General features: G+C 38.0%; 1 protein-coding gene across 2 annotated transcripts; it reads right to left on the bottom strand.

Annotated features, from left to right (window-relative positions):
- Nucleotides 1-925: 925 nt before the first annotated feature.
- ccr6b (chemokine (C-C motif) receptor 6b) lies at nucleotides 926-8,385 on the bottom strand. 2 transcript variants are annotated; one of them, XM_067454730.1, is made up of 3 exons: nucleotides 8,292-8,385; nucleotides 7,696-7,779; nucleotides 926-3,280 (listed from the first exon to the last, which is right to left on the bottom strand). In XM_067454730.1, the coding sequence occupies exon 3, from the start codon at nucleotides 3,263-3,265 to the stop codon at nucleotides 2,177-2,179; it is 1,089 nt and encodes a 362-aa protein (XP_067310831.1). In that variant the 5' UTR covers nucleotides 3,266-3,280; nucleotides 7,696-7,779; nucleotides 8,292-8,385; the 3' UTR covers nucleotides 926-2,176. The 2 variants fall into 2 exon arrangements, with proteins under 2 accessions (XP_067310831.1, XP_067310832.1); XM_067454731.1 differs by lacking the exon at nucleotides 7,696-7,779 and having other exon boundaries at nucleotides 8,292-8,363.
- Nucleotides 8,386-10,074: the final 1,689 nt, after the last annotated feature.

Raw genomic sequence — 10,074 nt, 5'->3', positions numbered from 1 at the left:
TTAATCAATTTGACAGCACTAATCACATAAATAAAAACAATTTTTAATATTGATGATAATTAGAAATGTTTCTTGATTATCAAATCATCATATCAGAATGATTTCTGAAGGATCGTGTGAAACTGAAGACTGGAGTAATGATGCTGAACTTTCAGCTTTGGTCACAGGAATAAATTACATTTTAAAATATATTCACATTTCACAATTTACACAATTTTTGGTTAAATAAATGCAGCCTCTGTGGGCAGAAGAGACTGACACCTAGAAACTTAATGTTCATAAAAATGGTTGGTAAACATGTAATGCAAATTTAGGGGCTTTTCGATGCTTTGCATGTATTCAAACTGAGTGTGTTGTTTACTGCTGTAGTATCAGGAAATGAGTCAAGCATCATTTAAATAGATAACTGAAAAGAAAACTTGTTTTGTAGCGATGGTTGACCAGTAGGGTTTTCATCCTATGATATTTCCTGCTTTGATGTTACTCGAGGTCAAGTCATGTTATTTGCTTTTCTGTATACAGTTGCATTGCTCTCTGACCCCTTTTAGTTAGATTTAGATCATCATCCCACTACTTTCAGTAAACCTATGCATGGTCGTTTATATTCAGAGGAAGAAGAAGTATGTCATTGGCTCCTTTCCAAACTTACCAGAGATATGCTTAGATAGAGGACCTCTTTTCTGACCACAGGGCCAAAAGCTCTCAAGAACTACAGTGCTACAAAATACAACATTGTTTAAGTTAAGTGTGTTTCACACACTTGTCCTGCAGAACTCATTGTGGAGTTGCAGTTCAGTTCATGATTATAAACAGTGGAACTTTATTGTTCACTCAACATCTCAAGGCAATAATAGTCAGAAATAAGTCATCTTTTTTGAACATTTTATTCAAATGTAGACAAAATATATTTTAAAAATGCATGTTTTTGGTTGAAAAATGATTGATGATCAAGGAAACTTAAGTTGCTTCAGTGCAATAAGTGTTCATCTTGAAATATTACCAACAATGTAAAAAATATTCTTACATTACTTAATAAAATCAGTGCAGATTTCACAGCAAAAAGACACATGAAGCACAAGCGGAAGAGGAACATTCGTACAGTTATATTTAACCTTTTACTTGCTAAAAAAGTATATAAACTATCATTTAGACAACAGAAGATCTGTAGTATATTGCATTCCACATTTTTTTGTTGTTGATAATTTTAATAATTTACAGGCCTTAGAAATTAGGCCTTATTTAGTTTTGGTTTTCTTGTTAAAGCTTGTTTTAAAAATATCTATAATATATTATATTGAGCTATTTACAAGTGCATTTACCTTCACATGTGTCTAGACTCATATGGTTTATTAACACATTGTTGACAAGGCTAGTAAGCATTTGCCTTGCAAATCAGACACGGGCTGTAGTAGTCGGCCCACAGTAAAGTTACTGTAAAACATTTGAATAAGACAATGACAAAAACATCAACAAAAAAAACAAAAAAAAATGTTGCTTGCATACTAAAATATTTAGCATATTTTTCATATCAGTAATTTCAAAAGAAAGTTTGGTAACACTTTACAATAAAGTTAGTTGACCATGACAAAACGCTTCTTAATTTTAATTCATGTTAATTGCAACATTTACTAATACATTATTTCATGTATATTGTAAGTAATAATTGTATGTTAATATTATTTAATGGACCTGAGCTGACATGAATTGACAATGAATTGTTGTCTTTTTGTTAACTAACATTACCGTGATTATTACACATCTTCTTCTTTGTAACAAAGCAAATGTAGCAAATGTATTGCTCATTGGTAGGTAATGCTAGTGGTTGCACTTTATTTTACAGTACGTGCACTTAAGTGCATTTACCTAAGAAAGTAGGGGGCAATACAAGGTAACTACATGGGTTAAGGCATAGGGATAGGTTCAGGGTTAGTACCTCATTATTAGGTATTACTTAATAAGTAACTACTATAAAAAGTATGTACATGGGGAACAGGGCTGTAAAATAAAGTGCTACCATGTTAGTTAATGTATTAATAAATGTAACTAATGGGACTTTATTGTAGAGTATCACCAAAATATATATCATATTTTTCACAACAGTACTTGGTAAATCACACAAAATCATTCAATGCTTTTCTTGAGAACAACCACACAGCAATCACTCGAAAATGTTATGTCATATTGTAAATGACGATTGATTGTCCTGATTGTGTCCAACAAGTGTTTGTGTTTTAATTGCGGATGTGTACAACTCAGAGGTCTGCTGAGAGGAGCGTCCCGGGTAAATGTACTTTTTCCCTAGGCACCGCAAGTCCTGAAGGATCTGAAAGAAGTGGCTCCTGAATTTAACCCCAATGAAGGCGTATAGAATGGGATTCAGGCAGCAGTGAAGGTAGGCTATACTCCTGCTGATGGACAGCGTCATCAGAGTCAGCTGTTCTTCCTTGCAGCTTCTCTCACTGAACAGTTTAATGGTGTAGACGAGGAGCGCCACATTGTAAGGCAGATGGCAAAGGACAAAAACAAAGACCACGGCCAGAACCACTCGGACTGCCTTGTGCTTATGGAAGTTTTTTGTCTTGAGAAGCGTCGCCATTGTGCACGAGTAGCAGAATATCATAACTATCAACGGCACCAAGAACCCAATGAGCATTTGCATGCTGGGAATCAGGATCTTCATTAGCATGGCAGTCTCTGGCTTCTTAAAGATGTTGATGCATTCGTTATTTTCCTTCTGGTTATATATGAACGTAGGCAAAGACAAAAGAAATGCAAGCAGCCATATGACCAAGCAAATGAAACGACTGTACATCCGAGCTTTCGATCGAATCCGGACCGATCGTGCGGCTTGGACGATGGAGATGTAGCGGTCGCCGCTAATGCAGGCTAGCAGGAGTGTGCTGCTGTACACATTGATGCTGTAGGCGGCTCTCAGCAACTTACAAGCCCATGCGCCCATGCTCCAACTGTACTGTTCATTATATATGATCAGCGGAAGAGCGATGACGAAGAGGAGATCGGCTAATGCCACGTTTACCAGAAAGATATCAGTCATGGTTTTTGCTTTCCTGTAGAAGGCGTACGTTAGGAGGACCAACACGTTGCCCACCAGGCCGAGCGCACAAATCAGAGAGTAGATGTACGTTTGGGTGGTCAGTTCATGCTCGTGGTACCCTGTGAGGTTACAAGGCACTGCGTCTTCATAATAATAATAATTATCATATTCATCAGAATCATAAGATTCATTGTCCGTGTAGCCAGCCATAACTGTAAGATTGACCTTGAGAGGAAAGAGACAGAGAGAAATTAAAAAAGCAACTTTGCATCATAGAAACCACACAGTACTCACAAGGTTTTTATGATAACATCTGCTTATCAAACAGATGCTCATGAATGGGCAGTTTACTTTAAATCTGTACTGTACTTGCAGATAATATTAATGAAATAAAAGGCCACCTAAAGAGAATACATGGTTGTGTTGTATGTTATTATGGCTTGCTTATATGGGGACATTTAAACTGCACTATGTAACTTTCCCATCCGCTAGAGGGCACCTATTCAAAACAAAGGCGTAGTTTGATGACACCAAGTTTGAGCGCAGCATCTTGGGACATGTGGTCTTCACCTCACAGCCGGTGGGAAAGAATCAGGATAGGACTCGGGCAGAAATCATGTTCAAGGATGAGATTATTAATGGTACTGTAGTGTAAAGGAGAGCAGGAGCGAGTGTTGAGGAGCTGAGCAAGGCCGCTGGAGCGAATGTTACATACGCCTCGCTTGCAGCGGGACTGTTATTATGACCGGACACAGTCGCCGGCGCCATTTTCCATTTTTCCGGTCATGATTATGAGCTAACGTTCTGTTTATCACATTAGACACATCCGAGTGTGTTTAAAATGATGTTAGGACGTTACTCTGTGCGTTCGCTCAGCGGCTGCTGAGTAATGTTCACACTGCTAAGAGTAAAGCGCTTCTGCCGGACGCAGATATGACGCAATTGACAGGCGACTCCCTCAGACGTCCCGGCTCCTTGGTTAAAATAGCCATTTTCTCACAATAGTTGGAAACATTTGGGTTATTGTAAGAACTCAACGGAACAAAATATATTACACTGGCCTAGTGGTGTTTTGATATTTTACTGCAAAAAAATCATACATAGTGCACATTTAATATTCAAAAATATTATTGATCTGACTGTACTAGCGCTGTTGTATGAGAACTGAAAAGAGCTGGACGATGACATCTTTTTTGCAGAATGTCTAGGTTAGTAATGTAACGTCAATGATAAATTAGAATCTCGCCTGAGAGCCCAATCACCTTTGAATGGTAACAGGACAAGCCAATGGACATTGGCAAGTGAGATTTGCATAGTGAACCACTCCATGTGCCACTGGTATATAACGAAGTGTGCAGGACTCACTCATTACGTTTTCGCTTGGGATTGTGGTGGTGGGACGGAACGGGACAGAAAGTCTCCATTAGGGAACGGGGGTTACATTGGTAACCTAGATGTTCCCTATCAGTCAGTCATGTTCGTCATTACATCAGAACGAAACTACGCCACAACTGCTGTGCCTTCCAGCGCCCTGTGTAAGCCGCTTAATCCCCTTGCACCTGATGGGGCATAAGAAAGGACCAGAGAATGGTGATCACTGCCGTTCCTTCTGATCCTATACAGTGAGACTTTTGGATAACACTGGGAAACGTGCTTATTCCAACTGGAAAGAAACACGGCGGATGCCATGCAGGGTGGAGGCGACCAGATGGGAAAGCCCCAACTATAACCCTCAAATTACCCTGTGTATCAATTAAAGTAGCTCTCTGCCGGGCAGAGGAATCAAAACAAAAGATGAATGCATAGCAGAATCTTCATAAGAGACAAATAAATACTCGCCTCTGAAGTGAAAGCTTAATGAGTGAGTTCAGCATGCTTCCTTATAGGCCTCAACATAGTAATAAAGGAAAAATGGGTGTGGTTCGCAATGCAAATCTCACTTGCCACTCAAAGATGATTGGGCTCTAAGACGAGAACCCAATTCATCAGTTCTGTTCTGAAGGAGCATTGAATGTGATTGTCTGATAGAGAGCTGCTTTATAGATAAAATGAACCAATTTAATTATTAATAATCTTTACAACATAACTTAATTAACACTAAACAGACTTTAGTTGTTCAACAACTGAAAATGCATAATATTCTGCAAAGCTGCTTTGAAACAATCTGTATTGTATAAAGTGCTTTATTAATAAAGGTGACTTGACAAGGTTCACTTTGCAATAATGTCAAAAAAAAATTCACTTTGAAATATATTTTATTTATTTATTTTGTTGTGTTAATTTCGTCAGACGAGACAGGACTAAATATGTTCGGCAACGACCCTATTTTTCCCATGACTAAGACGAGACGAAACGCTAAGACTAAATTAACATGCATTATTGGTGACGAAAAAAGACAAGACTAAAATGTTTTGCATAAATTAAAAACTAAGAAAAAAATCTCTCCTCATTTTCGTCTTCAATCGTCTTTAATTTTTCATCATGAGCTACTTCAAAATACTCTGAATGAGTTTGTGCTGTTGCTCAAGTCCAGGTCTCCTTAACCCTCCTGTGGCTGCAACACGAAACTACATGGAGCAAGAACAACACCCATAGACGGTAGCAAACTAGCCTGACAAGACAGACCCACATCAAGATATTTGGTCTGGAAACTCACCATTGACAGCTCAATCCGAGGGGCGGATAAACGGTTGTCTTTCAAACTCCCTCTGCACGCGATAGGATAGCGCTACACCAACCAGAGCAACGAAGGTGAAACAGAGCTAGTTGATAGATTAAACATTCACCGTATCCGGTCGGCTAAACTCAGAACACATCTTCCCTTTTTAAGAATGACTTCAGTGCCGTTCTTTGTTCTTTTCTCAGAGAAAAGCTTAACTCCAAGTCTTCCAGAATCGCAGTCAAAGCTGATTCGAAAGACCGCCGCCGTTCGCCAGTTTCTGTGTTTACTAGAAGCACGCAAACGCAACTCTGCCGTCGTCATTATGGCCCTGCCCACCGACACTATACACGATGTGATTGGGCCGTCCAGATTGTGAGGAATACAGCTCAGAAGGGTATTGAGAGTTCTTAGACGACACTTGCGGGCAGATTAAATTTGCTGCTGCTAGGGTGCGTCTAGATTTCTAGGCTAGTAGCGAACACTAACCCCGACGACATGCTAGGTAGAAAGAAGAGGCTCAATATTTGGTCGTTTTTACATACAATGATATTAATTAAAAGGTCAGAATGCATCATTATAATTGACAGGAAGCACTGCGGACAAAAAAAAAACATTGAGCAAAACACATCTAAAGGCTAATCACCCACATATGCAGGTAAGTTAACTTGATCATGAAATGAAAATAAAGCCATATTTTACTAGCCTGATGTTGTTCTAATGCCTTATGCTATGTCCTATCTTTTTCTGACCTCAAAAGCAGAAATAAAATAAAAAGTCCTTCAGCAGTGAATAGCAACCAGGCTAAAACATAAAAAAAAATACAAAAGTATCACAATACTTCCCTGTGATCATTGCAGGCGCATGCTTACTGTCATAGATATGTATAATTAAATTCATACTATAGCTCGCACTGTTGTCATGGTATCCAGGATAAACACACACACACTACACATCATCTTGAGAAATTAGGCTCAATAGAAACAAATGCGACTCTCGTCTTTCTTATAAGGTATATAATGAGAAATAATACAATAATATGAATAATATAACCTTCTGAAGTGAATATTATGTGCAGGTTGTCGTCTTGTCATGATAATAACGCGTGAGGGACTGCTGAGTCAGTGCTGACCACAGATAACATATCTATGGTGCTGACGGCTCGCACTCATCACAGGAACGCACGCGCAATGAGTAATAAGTTTCATATCGTTTGATAAGCTAATGCTGATTTTAGGCATCTACACTGTAAATCAACCAGTTAGCTGTTGTTGTGGCACATACATTATGCAGGTTATATTTTATGTAACTTATTAATGCGTGTGTGGGCCTTCATATCATAATATAAATTTATGTAATTAGGCATCAAAGCAAATTTATTAACAATTACATGTGCGCATGTCGTTTTCTTTTAACTAAAACTAGACTAAAATTACAAGACTTTTAGTTGACTAAAACTTGACACAAAAAAAAAGATCTGTGAATGACTAAATATGACTAAAACTAGCAAGGACATTTGGCACAAGATAAGACTAAATTAAATATAGGTGACAAAATTAACATCAGTAGTGGTTTAAAGAAGTGCATCTGTGTTAAGAAACATACATAGCATAGAAATGACATTATTAAAGTCTATTTTAGTTTACCATAAATGCACTTTAACTATATTTAAAAGACAAAAGATGTACTGTAATTATAATGACTACATTATTATTGTATTATTACATATTAAGTGGTCAAAAAACACTCTAAAATTCAACTAATTGCATTTGATATGAATATAATCTACAATAATTTAATAATTTAATTGCAATAACCATGAAGTTCACACTTAAGCATATTCTTTCAGTAATTAGTAAGCTAAAAGTATGTTAAAGTGTAAGCTTTCAGTGTGTGAGAGGAAAGCTATGCAAATATTTCTGCATCATGGTTGCTTCTGTATTGATATCAGATAAGATAATGATACCACAGTCATATTTACCAAAAATGAAAGGCGTTTGTGTCCTGGTTTAAAATGTCTCTCGTTTCAGGAGCCTTTTTTAACCACTTCCAGACTTGCATAGAACTGCAGGTAAAAAAAAAAAAAAAAAAAAAAAAAAAGTGTCCGTTTGGTTAAGAAAAACATGCACAGGCACAATTTATCCCAAGTAATTAAGCATAAGGTATAGACAGGAATATTATCCACTAATATTATGGATTAAACTGCACTGACACTATCTTTGCAACATCAACACTGTTATTGAACTGAATTGAAACAACATTGGACTTGAGCTGAATTGTGCACTGTTGTGTTCTGTAGTGCTGAGTTACAGCTGAAATTCAAAAGTTTCATAATTGATAATTATGTACAACATTAACAATTATTTTTCTGTTTATTAATGTGAAGCCATTTTGAAACAATCTGTATTGAATAATCTGTTATATAAATAAATGTGTCGACAAATTTAAGTCATTGAGTTCAAACTTTGACTTGGATAAAAGCATATTTCCCCACAGTCCTAATAGCATATTTTTGTATTATCTACTGTGAACAAATGCACTTTCATAAATTTAATATCTGTGTTTAAAGTACTGTACCTCAATGCAGCCTCTTCTTTAAAATCTTCGGACTGATTTTGAGGACAGAGGAATATTTGACGAGTTCACTTGTGATGCCCTGCTTCAGTGTGACTTCCTCTGGCCGTTCCTTTATGTTTGTATAGACCGGCCCATTTGTGAGATCATGTGGCAGGTATTGTCACAAACACAGACAGCATTGATAACATGTTGTTTCCAGGTTCTGCTATCTGATTAAGCTTCTTTTTTGATGTTTCTTCCACCTACACCAGTGAGAAAGTTAATTAGCCTTTGTGTCACCCACATGGAAAGCTTTGTTCTGTATAGCCTATATGCATGTCTGTCTAATTAAACATTTCATCTCTATAAGTAGATGAGACCAGTGTTATTTTACTAGCATTAAGATACTAACGTATTTATTAATATTTTGAAAGTTTTTGTTTTGTATCATTTTAATTTTAGTTAAAGTTTTTGTGACTTTGTTGTGCGTGTCTTTGTATTTTTAAATGTTATTTTTAATTACGTTTTTTTTTATTAAATCATTTTTTTAATATACTTTATTTTTAGTTTAGTTTAAAAATATTTTATTTCAAGCTACATTTTTTAGATTTAATATCAGTTAACTATGATAACCTTGGACAAGACATGGATCCGCTGACCTCAACACACACCTTTCAAAAGTGAAAAGTATACTGAGCAACATAGGCTGCACCTGAAATTGCACACTTCCCTTCTATATAGTATGTCCAAATTCACAGTATCCTACTCATAAATAAATAGGCAAAGGCTGTGTCTGAAATCGCCCCCTATACCCTCATTCTCTATTCCCTACACTACTCCACTAATATAGTCCACTGAAGGAGTGAATGAAAACAAGGGCACTGAGGGTGCCGGAAGGGCTGCCGCTTTTGCATAGTGTGTGGCTTGATGTTTAATAATCCTTTGAAACAAACACGGAGCTCCGGTAGTAAGATGAACCATTTATCTTGAACTCTGTCATGGAAACTAGCATTAATAAACCCTAATTAAATAATTTAATAATCAACAAAAAATGTATTTATACCTGTATGATATTACGTTGTAACTACATTGGACCAGCGGTTTGGAAAACATATGGATGGAGGATTCAGCTGCGGGTACATCTTCTGGCAAGACCATAGACTGTAAAAATATATGGATGTAGTGTCTGTGACGTCACCCATAGGATTCTGAAGTGCAGTTTTGAAGCGCAAAGTAGAGACGAGCTGGCCGTCGCCATCTTAGCAGCGCGTCATTGCGCGTCAAGCCTGGATGACAGAAAATGGGCAAAGAGGCGGGATGTGGGCGGAGCTAAGGTTACACGATGACTAAGGGTATACTCACACTAGGCACGGTTGCCATGAACCGGGCCCGAGTACGATTGCCCCCCCTCCCCACTCCCCCTCTGGCCTGCACTCACATGGGGTTTCAGCATTCGTGCCGGAGCACGCTTACATCATTATGGTGCGACGATTTCGGGATAAACAGGAAGCGCGGCGCTCTCTGAACACAATGGAGTCCATCGCTCTGTTTTCTTTGTGGATAATTTTGTGTCGTTTGGTCCACGGTGGTCCACAGCCCTCTCACAGCCTGTTGTTAAACAGATGTGTCGCCTTAGTATCGCGAAAATGTTCACATAATCGTGCTGTTCGTATGAGGAGGTTTGCAAGGTACCAGCTGAAGTGCAGCAAGGACTTTGCAGCTTTGATTACGGACTCCAGCACGGTTAGCGCTCACACTGCATGCGAACCGCACCCGAGTCCAACTGATCCGTGCTCTGGCCCAC

Source organism: Pseudorasbora parva, chromosome 10 (genome assembly GCF_024679245.1).
Source record: "Pseudorasbora parva isolate DD20220531a chromosome 10, ASM2467924v1, whole genome shotgun sequence".
Classification (NCBI taxonomy): Eukaryota; Metazoa; Chordata; class Actinopteri; order Cypriniformes; family Gobionidae; genus Pseudorasbora; species Pseudorasbora parva.
This window is presented reverse-complemented; position numbering and strand designations above follow the sequence as displayed.

What these genes read in the sequence shown, in the direction of transcription:
- ccr6b (XM_067454730.1), bottom strand. Translation starts at nt 3,265, where the DNA reads ATGGCTGGCTACACGGACAATGAATCTTATGATTCTGATGAATATGAT.